Source organism: Phragmites australis, chromosome 15, assembly GCF_958298935.1.
Source record: "Phragmites australis chromosome 15, lpPhrAust1.1, whole genome shotgun sequence".
NCBI classification, from domain to species: Eukaryota; Viridiplantae; Streptophyta; class Magnoliopsida; order Poales; family Poaceae; genus Phragmites; species Phragmites australis.
Genome location: NC_084935.1, coordinates 28,364,162 through 28,389,574, shown reverse-complemented (window position 1 = coordinate 28,389,574; position 25,413 = coordinate 28,364,162). Strand labels below are relative to the sequence as shown.

The 25,413-nt window shown below is 43.5% G+C and overlaps 2 protein-coding genes across 6 annotated transcripts; both read right to left on the bottom strand.

The window, feature by feature from the left end:
- Positions 1 to 3,269, bottom strand: LOC133892824 (ferredoxin--NADP reductase, embryo isozyme, chloroplastic-like). The gene is made up of 6 exons (XM_062333788.1): positions 3,116 to 3,269; positions 2,955 to 3,014; positions 1,887 to 2,222; positions 1,114 to 1,333; positions 625 to 865; positions 1 to 412 (listed from the first exon to the last, which is right to left on the bottom strand). Exons 1-6 carry the CDS (start codon positions 3,140 to 3,142, stop codon positions 154 to 156), a joined length of 1,143 nt encoding a protein of 380 aa, XP_062189772.1. The 5' UTR covers positions 3,143 to 3,269; the 3' UTR covers positions 1 to 153.
- A 959-nt stretch (positions 3,270 to 4,228) lies between these two features.
- Positions 4,229 to 13,821, bottom strand: LOC133892849 (uncharacterized). Of its 5 annotated transcripts, XM_062333817.1 has the most exons (10): positions 13,501 to 13,820; positions 12,518 to 12,558; positions 8,702 to 8,773; positions 8,345 to 8,434; positions 8,124 to 8,166; positions 7,440 to 7,546; positions 5,856 to 5,951; positions 4,910 to 5,100; positions 4,751 to 4,820; positions 4,229 to 4,629 (listed from the first exon to the last, which is right to left on the bottom strand). In XM_062333817.1, the coding sequence occupies exons 1-10, from the start codon at positions 13,631 to 13,633 to the stop codon at positions 4,474 to 4,476; spliced, it is 999 nt and encodes a 332-aa protein (XP_062189801.1). In that variant the 5' UTR covers positions 13,634 to 13,820; the 3' UTR covers positions 4,229 to 4,473. The 5 variants fall into 5 exon arrangements, with proteins under 5 accessions (XP_062189801.1, XP_062189803.1, XP_062189805.1 ...); XM_062333819.1 differs by having other exon boundaries at positions 12,518 to 13,646; XM_062333821.1 differs by lacking the exon at positions 12,518 to 12,558 and having other exon boundaries at positions 13,501 to 13,640.
- Positions 13,822 to 25,413: the final 11,592 nt, after the last annotated feature.

Below are 25,413 nucleotides of genomic sequence, written 5' to 3'. Positions count from 1 at the left end.
TTCAAAAACATGTGTTTTGTTTTATTCACCACCATTTGAAGCAGAAGCTTATGAATAAAGTCCACAATTATACATCGCAACGAGAATCATCCAATTATCTGTCCAGTTTTTTATCTCGTCGCGAAACAATAACAATCATCGGCATTTCATAGCCTAGTAAACCTCCACGTGCCATTGCTTATTCTTTTTTAGCTGTGACAACTTCTGGTCCCAACTCTCACCTCTTTGCTCAGCCACCCTCTTGAGTGTGTCCTGGATCCCCGGCATCATCCCCTTCAGACCACAAAAGTAAATGTGCGCACCGCCATCCAAGAGCTTAAAGATTTCATCGCTGTACTCCTCAATCTTGTCCTGCACGTACATCTTGCCACCATTCTTGTTCTTCTGTTCCCTGCTTAGTGCTTTGTCATACCTGCAATGTCACCGAAACATGGGTCAATTCACACAAGAACCGTTCAGCTTTACTGCAGCCAGACATCAACGACAACCAGCTCTTTGAGTTATGCATTATGGAAGTAAGTGGCCAACATGGTCCAATCAACACAGCACTAGACTGTAGCTTTCTCAACTATATCATTAGAATAGAATGAAATGAGATGTTAAAGCATGATGAACTCTCAAAACCTGAAATTGTCTGGATACTGCTGAAGGTAGTTTGTGAACTCTTCATCGTAGAGAAGGCTGTCAGAGTTAGCAACACCAAGGAAGAGCCAAGCCAGACCACCGAATTTGAAAGTTGGGACATCTTCCATGAACATACGACGTAGGTAGCCACGGTAAGGAGCAATGCCTGTGCCGGTAGCAATCATGATATGAGTTGCATTTGAATCATCCTCAGGAAGAAGCATAATTTTGCCTGAGGGACCTGAGCATGAGAAGAAACCATTACGAGATGCTAAAGGGAGGAATATCCAGCAGATGGCATGAGACTAACAAAAACTAAACAATCACAGAAATATACCCTCTACATGTGACCCTATCAAAAACATTTCAGTAATAATATGGTACAACAAGTGAACTTAAAAAAAAGGCTTATTTTGAAGTTAGAGGCTACCACTTATTATTGGACACATGAGAATGCATTTTACATACCAAACGAGATAAATTCCATACCTGTGATCTGAACTTTGTCCCCTGGTTTTGAGTCACACAGGAAGTTACTGCAGATACCTTTCTTTGAGGGCTCTTCCTTTCCAGTTTCAGGATCATAATAAACAGCACGGCGAACACACAAGCTCGCTGTCCTTCCATCAAAAGAATCACCGTACCTAGTAGAGGCAATAGAATAGAGTCTAACAGTATTTGGGGATCCAGGTTTCTTCGGATTCTCTCCCTAGCAGCGAAATACACAAGAGGCTGTGTGAGCAACAAATGTATTGGATGCAGCGAAATACACAAGGCAATAGCAGATGATGTGTACCAAAGGAAATTTTATTTAGGGTGTTCTTTAGCTCCTGATCTTTCTAGAATAGGGTTGGTTATATGTTTCATCTGTCTTGTTGACAGCAAGTGAGCTGGAATTTTGCCAGCTATTTTTCACATGGGAGTTACAAGCCATTTTTAACATCAGTTGCCACATCATCAGCAATCAAGGAAACGGAAATTCTGAGTGCATTGTTTACAAATTCAGAACCATAGTTTTTGTGACATGGCAACATCGTATATTTGAAGAATTAACTTATTTATAGCAAAGATGGGCCCACTGACCAATAAAGAATCATCATTTGAATATGACAAAAAAAGGATCGAAATCTGGAACCACAGACAACCAAGTGATCAATATTGACTTGCAGACAAGTAGAAGACAAAACATGGTAAAATCCACACAGGAGGAAAATATAGAAGTGTTTCAGTATGCTGAGAATGAATAGGGAGGAAATACTCACTGGAGGAATGACACCATAACTTTGTCCTTCCCAGTATGGAACGTTGCCACCATGATCAATGACAATGTGGCATGTTTCACCAGGAGCTTTAGGGCCTACAAGCCTCTCAACTGAGACAATTGTGGCTGTATAAGGTTCCTTTGGTTTGTATAAGTTGAGTGGTGGCTCCTTTGCATTCTCCAAGTCAACAGGTTGAACAACAACTTTGCTTTTGCTTGCTTGTTGAACGGACATGCAGAAGACCTTGTTCAAATGCCGTGATTGCTGGGTCTCGTTCTCCCAAGTTAATGTCTTTCCAATCCATGGTTTGTTACGGAAGTTTAGATTACTGTTACCCTGAATAATAAGTGAATCCTGTAAGGCTAATATCATACAACATCAAGTATAAGGAGCACGAAAATGCAGGAAATCCATCACCCGCAACCCACTTAGGCAGGAATATTGCGATGCTACATGTGTGCCTATAATGTCCATCCTCCATACTCCCATAAAATCTCCCAAAGTCCTAGGCATGGTCTGGGAGAAAATGAAGCAGTTTCTGTCCTGAGTTATGCTCAATACCCTTCCCAAATGATATGAATAAATAGTATGTTTGTGTGAAAGAGAACTCAGCAGGAACCAGCTACTTCATCCACAAGTGGCAATTACAGAAAACAACTAAAAATCCGCACTCTGTACAAACTCTTTAGTACCTAAATAAGCTAGCTCGCTAAATAACAGTCTGGTAGGTAATCCGGGTACGATTGTTAAATCAAACAAAAAGTATCACTGAAAATTTCCAGCCAAGATGTTTTTTATATGTTTTTTTAGATGAAATTCCAGCCAATTCCAGTGAACTACAGATGTCTCTAGCAACAAAAAGAAGGCCACCCGTGGCATGCATTTCACTTCCAACTTTTATATCATCACTACTATTCCAAGAGTAGCGAAATGTAAAACTTCCGCCTCTCTGAATCACTTTTCTACAGTGCCAACGCAGACCCAGCCACGGGATTCCTCAACGAACCCCCCGAAAAGGGGAGCAAGCTTTTAGCCTCAGTACGCACCCCAACCATCCATGCCACGCACCTTGAGCGAAGAACCCTTGAACAAACCATCCAAGCCGATCGGGACCGAGGCCGCGGCCACCTGCAGGGCACCAAAGTGGACGAATCTTAATCAATCAGCGCTGCGCGGAGGCAAAGGACAGGCACATCGCGCGGGGGGGGGGGGGGGGGGGCTGTGCGTACCTGAGCTCCGAGGGCGGAGGAAGCCATGGCTGGTCAGCCGACCGCGAGGGGGGAGGGGTTCGCTAGGGCTTTGATCTGCGGGAGGCGAGCGACGGGGGAGGAAAGAGACGGGTTTCGGCAATAATATGGAGACGTCTGAAGAAAGGAAGGGAAGGCTCTTCAGTTCTGACAGTGACAACAGGGATTAAAATTTCGCGAATTTCGGTCATTTGGTGAACGAAAAAAATTATAAAACGAAATTAAAATCTCTGGTGACAATTGAATTTAGATATATGATCAAAAGATGATCAACTTCAGATATATTATCAAACGTTGATCAATTTTGGAAAATATAATCAATTTTTTCACTGAATTTGTTGTGTTCTACTACTACTAACCACCACTAAAAAGCATGAGTGACACTTTGCTGCTATTTGCATTATTATTATTTAGCTTTTGTATCCTTTTTGCAAAGGAGATTAAAGTTTGTTTCAAAATTTATAGCCCGTCAGGATGAAGAAATTGAAGATTTCATGTAAATTCATCAGGTGCTTAGTTTTGCCTAGGAGACCAAGAGACCAATGGGCTCTGTTTCAATGACAAGTTGTTCTAAATTCATCTGCTTGTGATTGAGTTCATCTGCTATACAAAACAACACAGAAATGTGGGCTCTATGCACGCAGCAAATGCAGCCGCCAATTTTTCACGGTCGTCAACATGTGCACGGGCGTGTTCCAAAAGAAGAAACATGTGCGAGAGAATGGCAGAAGCAACAGCGGCTAATTGTACGAAGAATGTCAACATTCATGGCCACGCGCCACGACCACGGAATTTCCCAGTACTGCATCAGGAATCGACAATTCCAACACACCATTTTTCTGTCAGGCTGCTTGTAACAAGCGAGAAAAACTCAGTCCAAGCCAAGTCAAAGCAATATGATACTCCTCGTTATTTATTTATTTTGCACTAGCACTGGCTAGCAAAGCCGGTCAGCAGCAGATCATCATCGGCTTCTCAGGCCACACATTTCAAATTTATCCTGCAAAAATATAACAAACTCTCCGGTATGCTCCGCACATGTAATCATATTAAAGCATATAAAAGAACTAGAAACCGATGCATCAGATGAGGAGCTTCATATAAAAGGTTATTTCCCTAGTTTATTTTGCTTTATTTTAGGTGTTCGAAATGTCAAAGAAGATGAAAGAAGTACTGTTGCAGGCACTGCAAACCTTTGCAGTGCTTATTATTACAACACATTATTGAAATGGTAAACCACACCATAATGCTTTATTCAAGACACGCGCAGGGTCTTCCACTAGCCGCAATTCGCAAAAAGATATCACATTGTTGTAGTGAATCGCAGCAACCGGATGGGTTTATATCCCTGGTGCGCAACTTGGGCCTGCCTGGGAGGCTCCACCCGGGCTTCCACCTGGCGCATGACCTGGGCCTGGATGAGGTGCTCCACCCACGCTTCCACCAAACAAATTGTTCAAAAGTCGTTGGAGGCACTGCATTGCAGCAGGGTCCTCCTGTATTTTTAGTAAGAAAATATAGTTAGTATTTGATTGGAACCTTCGATCTAGTGTAGCTAGTGGAGCAATGATTGATTAGTGGCGGCTGATCAATTGGCCAATTGGGAGCAAGACTCACCCTAAGGCAGTTGTAGAATGTCCCATCTTTCAGAACCTCAGGAAGGCTAATTTGCAGTGCAATACGGGCCCTGCATTAGAGGTGAAGAAATCAAACGCCGTCGCCTTGGAAGAAATATGTATGTAAAGTAATTCCTGATATGCAAATGGCAGCACATACCTGGGATCATCCGTCAGCCTGAGGTAACAGCGGAGGACGTGCTTCAGCACCCTGGTGGAAGGCTGATCAGCCAGTGAAATTACCATGGTTGCTAAAACACTGGATACAGAGAAGAAACGGTCTGCAGTGGCACAAGCGTACTGTAACCCAATATCATCTAGCAGAATCTTTTGGACAATGAAAGTGGATGCCTGCATATACATTTGACTGATTAGTGAATCAAAGCAATGGTTATCAGATTAGTTGTGGACCTAGGCTCCTGATGGCTCAACTTCTTGTGGTTTATGCAGAAGAGATGTTACAAAGAGGCCAGCAGCATTTATCTGTCAACCAATTTATTAGGAGTCCTCTCCTACTGTTCTCCTCAAACGAAAATATATAGAACTTGGATGGCAGATACATTTGCTAGTAAAATTAGTAGCATAAGATACATTTACTGGAACAACATTACTGAACAATTCCTGAAGCTTCTTTCATAAGCCTCATTTTATGCTTATAAGTTGTAAGGTAGTTTTATCGTTATCTGAGAAAAGCCTAGTCTGGGTCTGAAGATGACTGATGACCTGTTTGGCTACATTCCAGGACATACGGTGACTAGTAGTCTACCTCACTGAAACAACGTATAAAATATATGATATGTTGAATGAGGGTATCATACAGTACCATGCAAAATAATCAAGATCTGAGCAACACATGGCTGATAACAAACAAAAGCAAGTGGGTGGACACTGATGAAGAATAATCTCAATTAACAAAGACTTAATTATATACAGCATGTCAAAATGTGACGACCCATGGAGACTGTGAACTAATGTTAGGTGATTGAAGATTGTCTTCTACGCAAACTTAAGACGGCCAAGCATACTAAAGAATACAATAACATGATATTCCATGACTGAGCAGAGACAAAAGATGATGATATTTCACGCAAAAGATGATGACATACTGTTTTCGAGAGCTCATTGCCCATCTCCATGATTCGCAAACACAGAGGAGTGACTCCACTTTGCACCAGAAAATTGATAACTTCAGTATCATCTACCTGCATGTATCACAAGGAAAAGAAGCTTCGTTCTCATTTGCAGAATTAGTATTTGACATAAACAACAAATGGATCTTGACATGAATTTACCTCTGTTAGCGTAACTGCTCCTATTATACCAGTTAACATGACAAATGTTCGCACTAAAAGAAGCATGACAAATGTTCCAGTAATCCTTAAACAATCCTTGCATGTTGGCCATGTTGTCATGTGCACCTTTTATAAATCACAGCTTACAAGGCTTTTTATACATTTTTGCCCCATTTTTTTCTTAATGTAAACATACGACCATAGGTCCACACAGATTTTCAAGTGAGCATAATCCGACATTAAATTTTTTATAGATTTTTGGAACATTCCATATGTCCCAACCAGATGGGAGCAACCACTCTTAGGAGTGGAATTGCTTTTTCCCCTGGGAGATTTAATATCGGGAAAATTGGTTCTGGGGCACTGCAACAAATGTGGTATTTGCTGGAGCACACTCTAAAACTGGTAATTCTTTGATGGGCGCTATAAAATCAAACTCATTTGCTAGAACACAGTATGACCAATAAATATTAATTATTATGATTTTTAGGATAGAGAAGAGGCACAAAAAGTCTCATTTCCCCTTGGCTTGAAACTTGTCGGATACCCAAATTGAACCCCACAACAAATATCACCAAGAGTGGTTCTAGCCCAAGGGCATCCAGATCAATTCAGACTCCAATCCAATGGTAAATAAAACTTTTTCTTCCTCCTACCTTTCCATAATTTTTTAATGGGTGTGGTTCTGGAAAATTACCACGGTTTTGTACTTTCCATCAGCAAATTATTGAATTTCTGATGTGCTCCAGCAAATGCCATGTGTCAACATGGAGAATTATTCTGACTCACATCAGTTGATATAAGTAGCAAATGCACAAAAAGGAACTTATTCTTTTCAACGTTTGTTTCTTTAGATGTGTCATGAATTTGGCCTCCTGCCTGGATCAACAGTTCCATAAGCATAAAATAGAACCTTCAATCACTCAAGTTCATATTAATTAGTCTTACTGAGTTCTCCAATTTTCCTGGCATTGAATTACAGAATAGATACAAGTGGTGGTGGTGGTGATGGACAAAAAATCAGAACTAATCTTGTCGTGGAAAGGTTGATATCAGCACTGAATTGTTATCAGCTAATTCCATGGTAAACTAGTTGGGTTCAGTGCATTCTGCTAGCAGCATGACAAATCATTCAAGATAGAAGGGAGGAGACATTAAAGATTTACAATAAACATGCCTTTTAAAGTTAGAGTTAGTTATCATTTACTCTGCATGAACCAAAGATGGTTGCCTCCTTAAAAATTTCATGGCCAGCTAAAGAAGCTGTGGAATATGAACATGAATCTTCATTGATGATTGCATTGCATGTTTAGTGAAACAGATCCATTTTCTTTACTCTAGTGTTGGAGGCAATGTGACAAACCTTCTCAGTCCTCTAAAGTTTGAAGTATAAATTACCTTAACAAGAGCACCAATGACACTAAGGCTTGTGAGACGCAGGTACTCAAAAGGTCGGGCCTTGCTGACAGTGTCCAAGATTGGGTACAAGTACAGGGGAATTAGAGCTACAAAAACAAAGCATGAAAAAGGAGGGAGAAGTGAATAACTAACGGCAACGTATCGAGAAAACACAAATTTCATTAGTGAATAATCCATAATACTTCAGACTTTTGACAATAGTAGCTAGCCACAAACCAAACCTGTAATATGTCAACCATTATATAATAATGTCGGAAAACCTTGAGAGAGAATAGAGGACAACTAACAAAGCACACCTTCAATCATTTGAGTTTGAGTAAATTTCACAAAACTACAACTATTTGCACCTAAATATCACAAAACTACAACTTCTGGAATGAGTTTCACAAAACTACAAGTACTTGTGCTCCTAGTAACACAAAACTACATTTTTTGCACAAAACTACATTTTTGCGTTTCACAAAACTACAACTATTTTTGCGCCAAATAGTTGTATTTTTGTGCAAAAAATGTAGCTATGTTACTAGGGGCACAAGTACTTGTAGTTTTGTGAAACTCGTTCCAGAAGTTGTAGTTTTGTGATAGTTAGGTGCAAATAGTTGTAGTTTTGTGAAATTTACTCTGAGTTTTGACATACAAAGAGTCATGTTCATTAGCCAGTACCTTTTAGAAAAGGGGCCCTGGTCTCAGGGTGTGATGCAACAGACTGCAACAATTTTAGAAGAGTGTGTAAACAAAAGATACGATACAAAATTTAATGTTGAAAGCTTAATGATTGACAGCAAACAGAAGAAAAATATCATGTGCAGCACAGAATGGCATGGGATGGTTGTGACTAGCAGCCAAATTTCTGCTATTATCCCCATTTTTTCCTAAAACAGTACCTGAAGAAGTGCGAGTGCATTGCAGGCTCGGCTTGATGCGCTTGCTGATAATGTTGGGGGTGAAAGTGCAGGGTAGACTGATATAATTTCCTGTTTGTGTTTTCAAGTAGCCAAACATACCAAGTGAGATCAAAATCTGTCTGAAACTTCACTAGAAGATCAGTTTAAACTTCAAGAACATATATTAACAATCAATGATACAGCCATCAACTCCATGATGATTGAAGGATCAAAAATAGTTGACTGAACAGACTGACCATGGAAACACAACATAACCGATAGACTATGCTCGAAGCTCCTATTCAAGCTTGCTTATACTAAATGTAAGCACAGAAAAGCACAGGGGTTACCACATACCTGGACCAGAACAAACATACAGCCAAAAGAGTGCCACAGCAGTGGAGCCAAATCCTTTAACGTCTCCCTTTTCTGAAAAATAGTTGCAACAAATAACATTACATACCAATTTTTTTGCCTTCGTCAATTCTGAGGCATGCTAATGACTGAACATGCAGTCAACTATTATTTAGATCCGCACCATTACTGAATGATCGGCTTCAGAAGGACTAACAGTTCACTTTGGATTGAGTTCATACCCTTAGCAGCTTAGAAAGTAATTTTGCAATAACAGTATGTAACTCAGGCATTCAGCATTTTACCATGCATAAATAGAAAATAATATATTTTTTACGAATTCAAAGCAGCTCAAACACATAACTGGATCAACAATAAACAGTAAAAGGACAATAGCAGCTCATTCAAGTGAATGGGGTATTCACTATCAACAAGAACAAAATCTAAACTAAGTTACTTAAGGCATTTCATATATAAACAACATCCATTCTGAGAACAAACTCTTGAATTGCAACTGAAATGCTGCCCAGTAGATGCAATGCATCACCAGCACTTCAAGATTTTTCCATCATTATTATTTGCAATAAGCTACAACTGACAACATCTGAACAAAAAGATATCAAATAAAATTCTCGAAAATTCTACTTACAAACACACCAACTCCTTTCAAAGTACAAATATTACTCCTTAACATACATAAATATCTACTACTAGTAAAAAAAAAAAAAAAGATGAACACTCTTTCAATCCCAATCAAACATAATGTCACATTCTACACCAGAAGACCAAGAACAAAGATCAAATGGGCACTGTTGTTGAATCAAAATGTATCGGAAATCAATGGTAACAAACATAAATAATTAATGTGTGTACTGCAATCCACCTCCAATAAACTCAGAACCATAGTCACCAGAAATCCGGATCGACTGGATCGAGAAACGGGGTCGAGGGACGCAAGTCGACACCTAAGAAAAATAGGGTACGAAGGGGGTATACCTCTTCGGGACGACAATTCGCGGTACGTGATCCCAAGGATTCTGGATCGATGCCCCGGGACGAAGCATCAGGTCAAGGGTCACAACAGTTCCCTACGAACCAAATCCAATAAACAGGTTACTGGGCTGGCTGATTGGATCCCCTCTCTCCACCTCTCACCCTAGGCCTACCAAGCTGAACCCAAGGGAGAGGACTCCTCCTAGCTAGACTCATGCTCATCCTCTCCCTCAGATCCTCTCTCTTCTGGTGAGGTCTTGTTCCCAGCCGTCGCCCGCACCTCCTCTCCTCCCGACGCCCGCCCCTCGCCACCGCCTGCTGCCTACCCCTCCCCAGCGCCCATCGCCCGCACCTCATCTCCTCCCGGTGCCCGCACCTCCTCTCCTCCCGCCGCCCACACCTCCTCTCCTCCTCAGGAGCCGAAGCCCCCTCCGCCACCGCTGCCACCATCGCCGCCGCCCTTGACGTCGGATTCGTCGGGCAATGACCCTGTCAGAATGGGGACGCCGACCACGTACGTCCTTGACCTCGATTCGGGGTGGCATCCTGGGGTCGGAGAACGCGAGATTGACCTCGTTCCTTGTGACTATGCTCGGAACAAGGCCAAACCAAATCCATTGATGAACTGATACATGCACCATAACTCCAGCTATGAACCAAAAATTAAGACACATGCCAAAAAAAACTAAACTATCATGATTTCCATGTGGGGCAAGCAGAAACAATTAAAGAATGGAACTAAATCGCCCAATATAACCATGGATCCTCATGATAAAATCCAAGACGTCAAAAGGTACACTCTTCGCACATCAAGAACCAATCCGATCTAAAAGGAATGGTGTTTAATAGCCACAGTTGCACGCTAACTCCCACACCCAATCATTAAAACTAAACCATCCTATCCGGAGAAATCACACAGCATCACAAAATGCGAACTTTTACCACAGTCGCAACAAGAACTCCTGGCAAGAAACCTCACTAGAGATCAAAAAGGCAAAAAAATTCCTCACGTGGGTGAATAATCTGCAGGTGTGGAGGAGAAGGCACAAGAGAGACCTTGGAGAGCTCAACAAGGGCATTTCCACGCAACTCAGGGCTGCACAGATTGAGCACAAGCTGCTCCACCGGCGTCATCATAATGTCCTTCGCCGCCTGCACCAGGGCGTTGCAACCTTCGTTGCCTCTTGCCATAGAAGGAGACAGAGGCGAGGCCACAGGGGACGAGCGGGGTGTGTAAGGAAGATGGCAGATCTTCCAATTCAAATAGGCACAACAAGTAAAAGAAGGCTATCGGTGTTCAATTCTGTGGTCTATTTAAAGACTCTTCCACCCTTTTCCCCTTGTTCTTATAGGGTAAGAAGTAAATACATGCTTATATTTTTCCTTTACTTTTGGGTTTGTTTCTGTAAGAAGTTATCATTTGTTTTAGCTTTTATACACCTTTTAGAACGTTGTGTGCTCCGGCTTTTTGAATGATACGGTGTTCTGTGTATTTAGGATTGTCTTTATTGTATACAATAGGAGGTTTACTGTGTGAATGGAATTTGTCTATGTGTGACTTTGGATGCAATCAAATTTACGTTACATAATTGTCTTTACTGCAATAGCAGTACACCATTCACATTTTCTAAGCCAGTACAGTAGTGGTTTTTTAAGTGCGAATTTGTGATTATAAGATTGACATTTGTAAAGTTATGTAATATGTAATAAGCTAATGGCTGATCCACACGATTTTACTTGTTGTGATGAACTATTTAAACCTGTGGATTTTTTTTGTCATCATTGGCTCTTGGAGAAAAGAAACATGTATCTTTTATTTAGTATTTGTTTAGTAAGTTATGCCTTGTAAGCTGTAACTGATTCATCTTCTGATTTTGCTTAAACCAATCATGTGCACTCAACTTTAGCCTGATGTGGTGTTTGATTCATTTGGGTTGTCTTTAGTACAACAAAATAGGGAGCCTTTTGGTGTGACTAGGTGAGTAAAGTGGTTATTGTGAGTTCAGTTATCTTTGATTTATGGAATAATATTTATTCCAAAGATGTACAGCATTTACATTGGAGTTTTATGTAAATCGTTTCTTTCTAAGTTCCTTTTTTATATATGATCTCTGAATGCATTAGGAAGAGCATGCTCCCACATGTGGCTTCATCCCTAAAAGCTACTTAATAGACAGTGCTTACGTTACATGATGAAACTGAGGAATGATATTTACTTTATGATCAATAAGTAAATCCATATTAAATGTGGAAGAAAAAAGGTAGTGCCAATGGTAAAACCACTATTTTGCTACAGATGCACAATCTAAATTGGTCCAACTTTGCCTCAAAGAAAAAAATGTTCCAACTTATTCCGATGGGAATAGAATTTCTTCATATCAGGAAGAATTCTCATATAATTCCAGACGTTAATATAATAGCAATAAACAGATGCTTGTGGGTTAATAAAATAGTACTTTATAGTGGAATTAGAGAGTTGGTCCCTTTTAAACAAAAAAACTATATCTTTGTATTTTCCAATCATTCAGTAAACATATGTGTCTCGCGATTTCCACATTTATGTTAAAGTGATCCCAATATTCTCAAATAAGTTGCTCGCTTACTACTTGATCAAAAAAGGATGATATATTATTACCTCACAATCCATAGTAGATAGATTATTGAAAATTTCATCTAAACTTGGTAAAAAGCAATATCTGACTATATCAGTGCTATCATAAGCAATCTGAGTATGAAACAGCTCAGAGTGCCAATTAATTTTAAAAATATTATGCCAAATGAATAGGAGGTGATGAATTAGACAGTATAGAGGAGAAACAAAATTACCTTACGTAACTCGGACAGTGCATACCCTTTGCGCTTTGGATCTAACAGATTAAGAAGAAGATTCTCAACAAGTTCAGGATCTTTAGGCCTAGGAGTCTCATTGTTCAACATTGTCAAGAGTGAGAAAGCAGATTCAATAATCCTAAATTGCTTCTACAAGAATGGAATGCAACACCAGTGGGCAATGGGACTTAAATAGGCACAGCGATAGATGCCGTGCGTGAAATAACACTAGGAAACTTCACATGTTTCTTCACTAGCATCCAAAACAACCGATGGACACTATCAACTCACACTGATATTCCATCGGACAAGTGTCCGTCGTGCTGTTGGATTCCACTTTGATGATCTGTACGCACATTATATTAGCTGTAAAGGAAACTAAAGCTCTCAAATCCCGCAAAAGGGTGCCCCATAGTTCTAGCTCTCATCTGCCGTATTCGGTGATGAGTCATCCAGAGGATAAGTATTAGTTTTTACATGTCATACTTGTGCTGTTACGTGCAAGCAACAAAATGTGTTACCCTCTGTTTATTGTTCATAACTCCATACCGTAGTACCATGTGCCAGTTCTAGCACCGGCCTACCTTGCTGATAATGTTCATACTCACATTTCTAGCACGGTCTCAGTGATATATAGAGAATGCCTGCCCATTCTTCCCGGTTATGCAAATCCCTGAATTCTTCCCACATATGGCGATGTGAAATATCATTTGCTCTGTTGCTCATTAGTCAAAATGGAGACAAGGGTGAGTTTTTTATGGAAGGAAGTTAGTCATGGGTTTGGAACAAATCTCAGTTGCTCCTACGATCCTTGCTCAAGTGCATATTAAAAAGCTAGAAACATCTCAACCTCGTAACATAAAGTGCAGTGAGGATTCACGAACAATCCATCGGTGGAAGATGAACAAGCAAGTCGAAAATGTTGACCCGTTGCTGTAATGTCAACAGGTAATTTCATAATCTTGACCCACTCACAGTACCTGGAGAAGATTTGCCTAGGATGGAGCCTCCACGGAAGCCGCCAAGCCCAGGCGCTCGGGGAAAGGGTTTCGAGGCGCCGCGACTCCTCCTCCCCGAGCCCACGCCCGGTCGAGCCGCTCCACGCCGCCGCATAACTCGACCCTCCGCATCGCGTCACTTGCGCTCGCCGAAACAGACGAAGCCACCACCGCAGGCCGCAGCAGCAGCAGAACTGGACGGCGAGTTCCCTCCTCCGCGGCCACTCGCCCGCATTACGGCGCAGCCGGGAGACCGCTCGTCTACCTTCGAATGAAGCGGTTGAAGATGAAAAATAAAGGGTATAAAAATTAGAACGAAAATAAGAAAAGAATAAAATGAAAAGAATATGATTAGAGATGATGTTAGATTCATACGGATTATATTTTTTTAAGACATATATTATAATTTGATTAAACTTTCAAATTGGGCAGCCCTTAGGTTCTAAGGGGCTGCTGTCGGGTGAGCACGGAACCCTAAGAACCCTAGATCAGGGAAGGGAGGTCGTGGGGTGGCCAGATTTGGCCTAAGTGCAGCCGTGAGATGTCAAACCTGGAAAAACATCAATGGATTCTTTGCATATTACTGCACTAGTCCAGAAAAAAAAAACTAGTGCACACAGTTATTACAAAGATAGACAAACTCATCTCGCAACAAGTATTTTATTAAAAGCGTGAACATTATCCATTTATTACATCATGGGCTCAAGGGCCGAACATCAAAATAAAGCAGCAGGAATAGGCCCAATTGATATGCCACGCGCAATTAACTGGGTCACGAGCTAGTCATTGTAGTCAGCGTCCTCTGAGTGAAAGTAATGGAGATGAGTACAAACAATTGTAATTTGCATGTTACACGGAAATAATGCAAAATACAAGGATAATAACAAAGCATGCTTAATATGGTTATTTTACATAAAGCAACATTTCCCAATATTTTAATTTGAAGACAATTTTAAAGTTCAAGTATAACTTGGCATTTTAAGGAAAACAAGAAAACTGAAATTTTCAACTAACGGGATCCCTCCGAAATATGGAATCCCTCCAGTTACCAACTTTGGATCATCCCAACCCAAATTACCTCTAAACCATTTACCCTAAGTCCAATCCGCAAAAAACATCATACAACCCACCCTTGACCGTGGGATCAGCTATTCAGATAGTTTAGACTCTGCATAGTTATACATTTTTACCCACAAGACATAAACATCTCTAATCCCCAAAATCACACCTCCTTAGGTGCGAGGGCGAGAGCTCGTGACAAGGCCGTTACGATGCATTATCTCAACAAGGTCCCACCTGTTAAGGTTTCACCGTTGTAGGGCATCGCACCCAAACAGAAGCCCCCTCTTATACTAGTAGGCCTTTAAGTCGTCTAAGTAACCCACTCAACTGGTTGGCACAACCTTACATTGAGACTTAGCTAATTAATAGGCCAGAGCGTACCCATATTGGCTTGTAGTTGTACGGTTTGTGCCTTGCAACCGCAACTCGCAGATCGGTCCTTAATCGATTTGGGTAAGACATCTAGAAAACCACGCCATTTGCCCAAGTCAAACCCAAAATCAAATTTTAGTTGTCAAAGAATTTCATAGACCTCCTTAGCAAGTCTCATGCCACAGGATAAATTAATTTCTTAAAATAATTTGATTTGATGAAATTCCCCCAAACTAACCAAACTAACTATCTAAGCAAGCTAAGAAATTTTACATAATAAAAACACTAGTTAACATTAATGTACCAACTAGTGATGTTTTCCTAAGTTTATAAGGAATCAATGTTGCACAATTATCAAAGAAGGTTACTTCAAATAGGAATTAACTAAATAAAACATGGTATAAATTACTTGCATAAAATTAAGGGAAATTTGCATCAGTGCCACCAGTTTGGCCCCCAAATACCACCGTTGCCATTAAAAAATGTGAGTTCGCAACTATGCCATTGGAATGACCCGAGGAGTGTGCCGTATGCCACTCGTTTCAACTCCCCATCAGCTGTCGTCTACTTCCTTGATTAAAAAAAATAAAAACCCAGAGAAGAAAGGGAGAAAAGATAGGGCTGCCCTTGAGTCTAAAAGGTGAAGACAACCCAGCCTGATCGGTGTTTCTTCCCCATTCGTATTTATCACCGCCAACATCTCTTCAAAGCCAAATCCCCAATGGAAGTGACCGGAGGTGGGAGCAGCTAGGCGGGGCGGGGAGCGGCAAGGCAAGCGAGGAGCAAGAAGCGGCTAGGTGGAGGGCGCGTGAGAGAGAACATAGGGAATGGGATCTGAGCCACCGCATCCTTGCGTGTGGCATGGAGGCAACTAGAGCTGCAAGGTATAGATTCTGAGCTCTCCCTTATGCGTCGATGGAATGACATCGCGTAGCGGCATATTAGGGTCCCATTTGTTCTAATTTTGGCATTTTAGCTTGTGTTTTGTGTTTGTGCTGTGCTATGTAGCTCTCCTGGCGTTCGCTTGTAGATGCATCTGTTGACATCACCACATATGCGCATTTGTTAGATTGGTTTGATTTGAACTCGGAAAGGGGTGTAGTGCACATTGATGCTCAGGTGAATGATTTCAGTGGCTATACACCTATACATTTGGACCTTCCGATTACAGAAATAGAAACCTAACTGACACAAGAGCAAAACCAAATAGAGAGAGCCACTGAAAATGAGAGATCGGCTGAAAAGGAGAGAGCCGCTAAAAATGAGAGGTCCATCAAAAAGCAAGGAAGGATGGGTATAACATCTGTCAAGCATCAGCCAAAACCAGACATGGAGGAAGAGACCATAGCCTCAGAATCTGACAATGACTCACTAGATGTAGACAGTGATAGCATCTATGACTCTGTTGTTGCTTCATCCTCTAACTCTGATTCTGATCCTTACCCTGACTTCGATCCTGACAAGGAGATCCTAGATGATGAAGGGGAGGAACCTGTGTATGCTCATGATGCTTAAGATCCTGGTATTGATGAAGGCATAGTGTTCCCAGATGTTGACTTATGCAAGGCTGTTGTAACCCATCATGCAATCATCAATGACTATGCTTACCACACAGAGAAGAAAGACAACACTAGATTTAGGGCATGTTGCTTGAAGGCTGGCAAGGGATGCAAGTGAAAATTTCATGGTTCTATTAGCAAGAAGTTTTTTAGTTGCAAGGTAAATATTATGGTTCTATTGTGTAATTCTGTGTGTTTCATTGCAAGTGTGTATGCTAACTTGTGCATGGTAATTGGTGTTTTTTTTTTTTGTGCAGGTAAAGGTGAACAGGCCAAGACATACTTGCAGCTCAGTGAATAAGTGTGGTTCTACCATGACCACAAATAATTGGGTGACAGACATAGTACTTGAGTGGTTAAAGGAAACCCCCACATTGGGAGCAAAGGATCTACAGGGAAAACTTGATGACAAGTACACATTCATCATTGGATATCACAAGGTGGTCAGAGGAAGAGAGAAGGCCATAGGGAAGATATATGTCAAGTGGGATGAAAGTTTTGATCTATTGCCCACTTCTAGAGAAGAACTTCTTAGAACTCAGCCTGGCAGCACATGGAATTAGATACTGAAGTGCATGAAGGTCAAGTATGCTTCAAGAGACTTCTTATAGCACTAAAATCATGCATAGATGGTTTTTTGGAAGGATGCAGACCATATATTGCCATAGACTCCACACATCTCACTGGAAAGTCTAGAGGCTAGGTAGCTGCTACAGTTGCAATAGATGGACATAACTGGCTATTTTCAGTTGCTTATGGGATAATAGAGGTTGAGTCAAAGGAGAGCTGGAAGTGGTTTGTTGAGAATATGAAGAAAGCTATTGGCCATCCAAAGGGATTGGTCATCAGTACAGATGCGGATAAAGGAATAGAGGTTGTTGTTGATGATGTGTACCCAAATGTGGAGCATAGAGAATGCATGAGACAACTATGGAAGAACTTCAAGAAGTACTACCATAGACCATTGTTTTCTCAGAACATGTGGCCAGCTGCCAAGGCCTACACATCTGACAAGTTTAACTACCATATGGGGAAGATCAGTGTAAGACCCCCGCTACCGGGATCTCTTATACCTCCTGTATCAATCCTTGAATTACGTAGCTAATACGCACAGTATAACAGTCGTAGTATCACAGTCAAACTTCATACATTATAGAAAGGCTCAGAATACAAAATGTTACAAACCGTATTGTATATTACAAGCTTGACCTAGCGGCCATCAAAATACACAGCGGAACAAAAGCCCAAGCCACAAGCAGCGAGGGTGCGAACGCGACTTTAGAGACTACTCTTCATCCCTGGCTTCACCTCCGGCGAAGTCGGCATCGATTTCTTCATCTAAATGATAGTAAGAGTGAGTACGAAAAGTACTTAGCAAGCCCTATACTACTTCAAAGTGTTGATAAATGCATATAGGAGTATTTCAAGTGCAAGGCTTTACGGTTTCAGTTTTAGCGTAAAACACTTTTATGCAGGTGGTCAGTGGTATCATTAGCTAATGACTTTAAAAGAGTTCACGTAGTTCAAAAACCAGTAACAAGCTGTATCTGGGGTTTTTGGGTCTTGAGAGGGGCTACATCTCAATCTGCATTCCTTATTATCACATTTGGTGTACCTCTAGTACCACACAGCTTCTGGCGGATAAAGCCAAGAACCACATCACATGGGCATCTAGTTCATACACTCACTCATCAAGACACACGCACCCGAAGTCTATTCAAGCGTGAACATGCCTTCGCATGTCCATGACCGTGGACACGACTATTCGAATAGATTTACAATATATAGAGGTTGTACAACTTTACCCATGTGATATGCTCAGCCTTCTACCGTAGCCAGCGGAGGAGCGAATCATACCGAGACCCTTTAACACCTTTCCTACCGAGGTTTTCCATGAGACATGCCAAGTACCAGAGAGACGGTGCTCTATTTATAGAGGGAGGGAGAGCTGGAGAGAGACAGTGTGGGTTGTTAGCATCACGGGACATCGACGGTGAGGTGGCAACCTGCGCCCACCTTGTTTTCCGGAGCATGGGCGGGCTCTACACCGTCCATGCGCAAGTGGGGTGCGGAAGTCGCACGTGCAGAGGCATGAGCAGCAGCGAGAGGGAGAGAGGGGGAAGAGAGAGAGAGCGGAGAAAGGGGAAGCCGATCGAGGAACTTTCCCGGAGGGAACGGTGGCCGACAGTGGGCGCGATGCGCTGGAAAGGGAAGGAGGGAGGAGAGGAAGAGGAGGCGCGTGGGCGATGGTCGGATGGACGACACGTGGCCCAACGGACGGTCGAGGGCGCACGAGCACGTGCACACGAGCGGGCCAACGTCCAGCGCGAGAGAAACAGTGGAGTGGGTCGGAGGCCTGGCTGCGGCCCAGTTGCAGGAGAGGGAGAGGAGGAGAAAGGGCCGGGCCAAGAAAAAGAGAGGGAAAAGAAAACCGTCCCAGGAGAGAAATAGGAGAAAAAGAAAGAGAGAAAGAAAAGGGTTTTGGAATAATTCAAATTGGAGAATTTGAATTTGGTTTCTACTTTGGATTTAGATCAACTTCATTTGGAATATTTGAACTTAGATCTCGAGACTTTCTAAGATGATTTGAATCAAAGGATCCGAACTCGAATTTGGATTTGTGCTGAAATAGAATCTACGAGTAGAATTGAAATTGAGAGACATTCAATTTCAAATCTTCACACAAAGAACCATAAAAATCTCAACTAATGCATATTATCCATATTTAAGCAGAGATTATTTTGAAATTGATTTCTAGTGTATTTTTGGAATACCTATTCAACTTGACACCCTTAACACACATATGAATGTATACATACTGGTATACACATACATACATACACATGTACTCCCTTGACTTTAATTACCTTAATTAATCATAAAAGGTTTTAATTTCGAGTGAACTTGGTAATTAATCAACATGCTTAAACCCATGATGTCATAATCAGTGAGTCCTTTCCTGATGCAATTCAATACTTGAATGAGCCTCTGTCGAGACCGGTTCAAGAAATAAACCAATCTCATCTATGTGTTAAGCACAGAAATCGATCCCAACACATAGTGACTTCATTGATGATAATCATTACAATATCCATACTTAATCGAATTAACCGTCTTATAAAAGTGACCTTCAAGGATCGAAAAACCAAATAAACTGCAGCGGAACTAAACGAACTACGAAAACTCTAATCCTTTATGACTCTCCCACAGGCATCATCGACGCAGAAAGCATCTTAGAACGATCCACCTTCAATGTACTCCTTAATACCTTCTTCAACTGAGTGTTTGGGGATAGCAAGAGTGAGCACTTGTCATACTCAGTAAGTTGTGACGGAAATATTATGCATATGAAGGCTTGACAAGAATAAGGCTATATGGCTCACTTGCATAAATCAACATTTAAGTAAAACATTTGAAAACCAAATATAATTAAGTGAATAACCAACCACCTCAAGATCTCCATCCATCTTGACTTAATCCACTAACCAACACACCAACTAAAGTTACATCCACTAAGGTTAAACACTCAATCATAGTTCCTACCACTATGGTTGACCACCCTCAAATATGATTCCCACCATAACAATTGATCTGACTAACCAAAATATTCAGTTATAATCATGGTAGTTTTTCAGTACTGCTCATGACCGTGAGCACGGCTGAATATTCAGTTTTAACTCTATAGAGGTTGTACTTTACCTGCAAGACGTATCATCCCGTTTTGTCGAGCATCCGTTGGCCGACGGATAACTCTTACACACTACCGAGGTGTGCGCTATAAATCCACTACAAAGCATTTACAATGTCCCCTCTCAGCATATGTCTACCCACTAAGGTTTTACTGTCGCGTGATTTCACCTCAACAACAAAAGCCCCCTCTTGCGCCTTTCGGATCCCAAGACATTGTCCATTCACCGCTCTTCTACGTGATCTACACTATGCTGAGAGTAAGCAAATTACTTGATTAGATCCGTTTCATTCTAGGCTTGTGGTTGTACTATAAATACAAAAATGTCACCTCACGGACTGGTCCTTAGATTTGAGCAACACTACCACTATTCAAACCATACATCCCATCATACCGCATGCTCAAATCCTATACCATGTTGCTATAAAAGTTATGCCATCATATTTTATCATTGTTGTATAGGACCAAGTTCGCAGAGCATTAATCATGTTTACCATCTCAAAGCAAGGCTAAGCATCATCTACTCATCCATAACCCAAAACCATGCTAAGGCAACAAGGATGATAAGGGAAAACTAGGGTAAAACGTAACTCTTGGAATTCCCAACAATTTGTTAGCATGCATGTTTATAAAATAAAACATTTATAAAACTGGGATAAAAATGATCAAGAACATAACTTGCATTCACTGAACTCAGTTGGTGTTGGTGACATGGGAACCGGGGGTCCCCAAGTCCTGAGGCCAGGACAGCAGAGTGCCACATGGCGCCCTCCCTCGGGGATTATCTTCCCGAGGTCCGAGAAGACCAAGTTCTAGGAGAGGGTGCTCGGGGCTATGAACAGTAGTCCCCGAGTACCCGAGTTTCACGATGACCCGAGCAGTCACAGTTCCGAGAGAGGGTGCTCAAGGCCATGAACAGTGGTCCCCGAGTACCCGAGTTTCCCGAGGATCCGAGAAGACCAAGTTCCGGGAGAGGGTGCTCGGGGCCATGAACAGAAGTCCCCGAGCACCTGAGTTCCCCGATGACCCGAGAAGATCAAGTTCCGGGAGAGGGTGCTCAGGGCCATAAACAGTGATCTCCAATCATCCGAGATCCCCGAGGACCAAGAAAGGGCATATCCGGGAGAGAGTGCTCGGGGCTATGAACAGTAGTCCCCGAGTACTCACAGTTCCCCGAGGACTTGAGAAGTCCTTCGCCAATGGTCCCCACAAGGGCTCAGCGGTGAGGTGTCAATTGGTGAGAGGCCCGATGCTGCATTTAAGAGGGCGTGTGGCCTATCACTTCCAACCACTCCCCCCACGCCTGCTGTCAGCCCCTGCCACTCCCTGGCAGGGAGGCGTGGGGACATTTAATGCGGTGGGCCCCATCGCGCGTCATCCGGCGTGCCTCGGGATAACGTCGCAGGGCTCAAGGCATATCGCCTGCTGCTCTACTGTGTCAGGCTCACTCTGACCGGGCGGGCACGTGGGGCTGCTCGGTGGCTGCCCGGTGGGCCCTCCCCGCCGCACCCGCTGAAAAGTGGGATGATGACGACAGGACCGGACGGGGGCACATTTTCAATCCCCCGTCACATCAAACTACAGCCCATGATGGTTGCTTTCCATTTATAGCGCCTTGGAACTCGCGCCTTCCTTTCTGGGCACGCCAAATCCCCTCCGATGGTATAAAAGAGGCGGTGCATCCCGACGGCAAGAACAAGGTATAGACCACACAGAAGACAACGGCTTCTTCACGACGAAGAACAAGAAGCACGAAGCTCTATGCTTAGACAAAAACCTTTGTAACATGAGAGATCCTCAGAGAGGCATTTATAGAGCATTTATAGCATACACACAGGAGTAGAGTATTACGCTCCGTGTGGCCCGAACCTGTCTAAAATCACCAGAGCATTTATTTCCTCCTGCATCTGATCATCCAACCCACCTGCATCTCATTTACTCCCATTTATTTCATGTACGAGGTAGATTCAGAATCATCCCCTGGGCCGAATCTCAAAGGAGGTCCATCCGGATCTCCGCTTGTGGAGTTCATCCTCCGACAGTTGGGTATTCAAAATCTTTATCCTGGAGACCTTCTAGTTCCTACGAAACGTTGGCGTCTACAAGCAACATATGCAGAAAAATAACAAAATATAAACACCAAGATCCAAAAATAACCAAACATCACATAACAAACATCATCATCACAAGATTACACTATTTCGGACAATTTAACGAAAGAACGGGTTAAAACGGAGCTATGGTTTACAAGTTATGATTTTTCAAAGGTTAGAACAGGACTAAAATATTATCTATAAATGAATTTATGTTGCTAGAAATTTTCTACGAATTTTTCAAAGTCATCTATGATTTTTCTGGGATTTTTCTGAAATTTTCTAGCATTTATTTGAATTATAAACTATTTAAAACCATTAAAAAGAATTAAATAAATGTATAAAACATTATAATACATTTTCATAAATTAATTTCCTATTGATTATTATTTTTTAGAATTATTTTTTATACTGAAAACTATTTATTGCGTAATATATACCTATTATGATGTCATCAAAATAATTAAAACTATTAAAAGAAAAGAAAATGTTGATTAGGCACTCCTTGCTGAGGTGGCTTGACACGTAGGACAAAACGCTGACATGGCGCACACGTGGCAGGGTAACATGGTATGGTTGCTGACATGGCATGAGAGCGGTGCGGTGGCAAGCTCGACCGTGGCGGCACTAAGGGCGGTGACGGTAGACAGATCTCGGCGGATTCGCGATGGAACTCGACGGATTTGGTGATGGGAAAGCACGAGGAGGATCGAGCACATATATAGGCGGGCTCGGGACTCTCGGGGAGACCAGGGACTCTACAGCGGAGGTAACTTTGAGTTGGACTCGGATACTGTCGGAAGATTAACTCCAGTCGCAGGGATCCCGAGAGACCCCTTTTTAGAGATTCGGCGGGGGGATGATCCTGAATATGTTCGTCGGAGAAATAAATGGAAATGAATGCAACTGCCGGTGGTGGTGGAGTGACCTAGTGCAAAAAAAAGTAAATGCACCGGAATTTAGACAGGTTCGGGCCGCACGGGGGCGTAACACCCTACTCCTGTATGAACTCTATGAATGTCTCCAGGAAGTCCCTCAAGGATGTTGCTGGTTACAAGGAGGATCTCCTATTCTAAAGCCTAGGGCTCCTTGTTCTTCGGCTGGGACTGGGCTCAGCTTTCTCTGGTCTTCCCTTCTCTTGTTCTTTCTATCCGTTGCCTCTTCTTTCCTTTATTGTCCTCTCTCTTTTTTTTCTTTTTCTCTTCCCTTTTTCTGCTGTGCCGCCGGCTCCTTCAAATACCTACCAACAGCGATACGCCCCGCACGGGAGGGCGCGAACTCCAAGGCGCCACAAATGGAATGGGCGTCATCATTTCCTCTGGGCGACGTGACCGGGGGTGGAAAAAGCGGCACACGCCCGGTCATCCGTCACCATAAATGGCCTGGCAACGGGCGCCGTGGAGAGGGCCCACCGGGCAGCCGCAGGTCGGCCCGGCGTGCCCGTCCTGTCTTGTTCCCCTGCCACAGCAGCGCGGCAGACGGAACGCCTCGGCCCCCACGACGTTATCCTGAGACGGGCCGGATGGCACGGGACGGGACCCGTGCAATTAATAACCCCACGCCTCTCTGCCAGAACGTGGCAGGAACTGACGCCGAGCGCGGCGGGAGCAGTTGGAGGTGACAGGCCACGCACGCTCTTCAAATGCGGTCTCGGGCCTTTGACTGGCTGACACCTCATCGGTGGGCCCCTGGGGGGCCTCCACCAGGGGGCTTTCTGGGTCGTCGGGGTATCGAGTGCTCGGGGGTACTGTTCACCTCCCCGAGCACTCTCTCCCGAGAACGCCCTTTCTTGCCTTCGGAGGACCGAGTGCTCGGGGGTGCTGTTCACCTCCCCGAGCACTCTCTCCCGAGAATGCCCTCCTGGTCGCCGGGGGACTAGGGTGCTCGGAGGTCACCGTACACCCTCCTGAGCACTTTCTTTCCGGTACTTAGATTTCGCGGATTATCGGAGAACTGGGGTACTCGGGGGTCACAGACTGTGGCCCCGAGCGCCCTCTCTCGGGACTCGATCTTTTTCACCCCTGGGGAGAGACTTCGCGGAATGGTGCCATGTGGCGGATTATTGGCTTGGCCTCGGGATTCGGGGACCCCCGGTTCCTGAAACACCGACAGATACGGAGGCGATCGGATGTGTCTGAGTTGGAGAAGACGGCTCTGATGGGTGGGCCCCACACGGCCGTGGCGATCGGTGAAAATGGCAAGGCGCTGGGGCATCTTCGGGAGCAGGTGGCGGTGGCAGCACGGGCCGAGGTGCGCGGTTGGGCCGAGCGTGCTGTGGGGGCGGTGGAACGTGCGGTCGTCGGCTGTGTCACGTTCAGCGGGAGCGCATTGTGCCGCGAGTGGCAAGAGCACGCGATGTTGCAGGTGGTAGTAGCTCGCGGTGCCGGTGCACATGGTGTCACGGACGGTGGGTGCACATGGTATTGGTGCACGCAAGCGCTGAAGGTTGGCAGCCAAGCGGGACTGCTAGATTTGGAGCAGGAGCATGTATGAGGTGGGGAGATGCTCACCGTGACTCGGATTGGAAGGAGGAGGGCTTGCAAGTGGTGGTTCATTGGTATGGTGGTGAAGCTTGTCGACGCTAAGGAAGAAGGTGTGCGGAGCTCAGTTCGACCAGTATTCGTGCGAAAAACAAAGGTAAACGCCTCACACGAACATCCTCTTCGTGATTTGAGGCTCAGTTGGGGCGGATCTGTGCTCATGCACGATAGATTCAATGTCGAGTGGTGATGCAATGGTGTTGTTGTTGTGTTGAAAGGTGTTGTTATGTTGCTGTTGAACTAAACCTGATGGGCGCTCGAAACTCGATGGGCGCTCGATGGGTTTGGGTTCGGATTTCAATTTTAGCCTGTTAGGTAATTCGAGTTTAGGTCGAGTTGGGGCTGGCAGGTTTCGGGTTAAGTATGATTTTGCTCCACTTGGACCCGACCTGACTCATTGCCAGCCCTGACAGGGTGCCGCACGGAGAGGGTTAGAGCAGCAATGCGTCAAAGTGCAATGACATACGGGTTTAATGGCTGTTAAGGTCCAAGGGGTGACGGATGGCGGCAACGGCTACGCTGCATAGTGCACGCCTACAACGTGCCATTGCAGCTAGCGAGTTATGTGGGATCTGGGAATG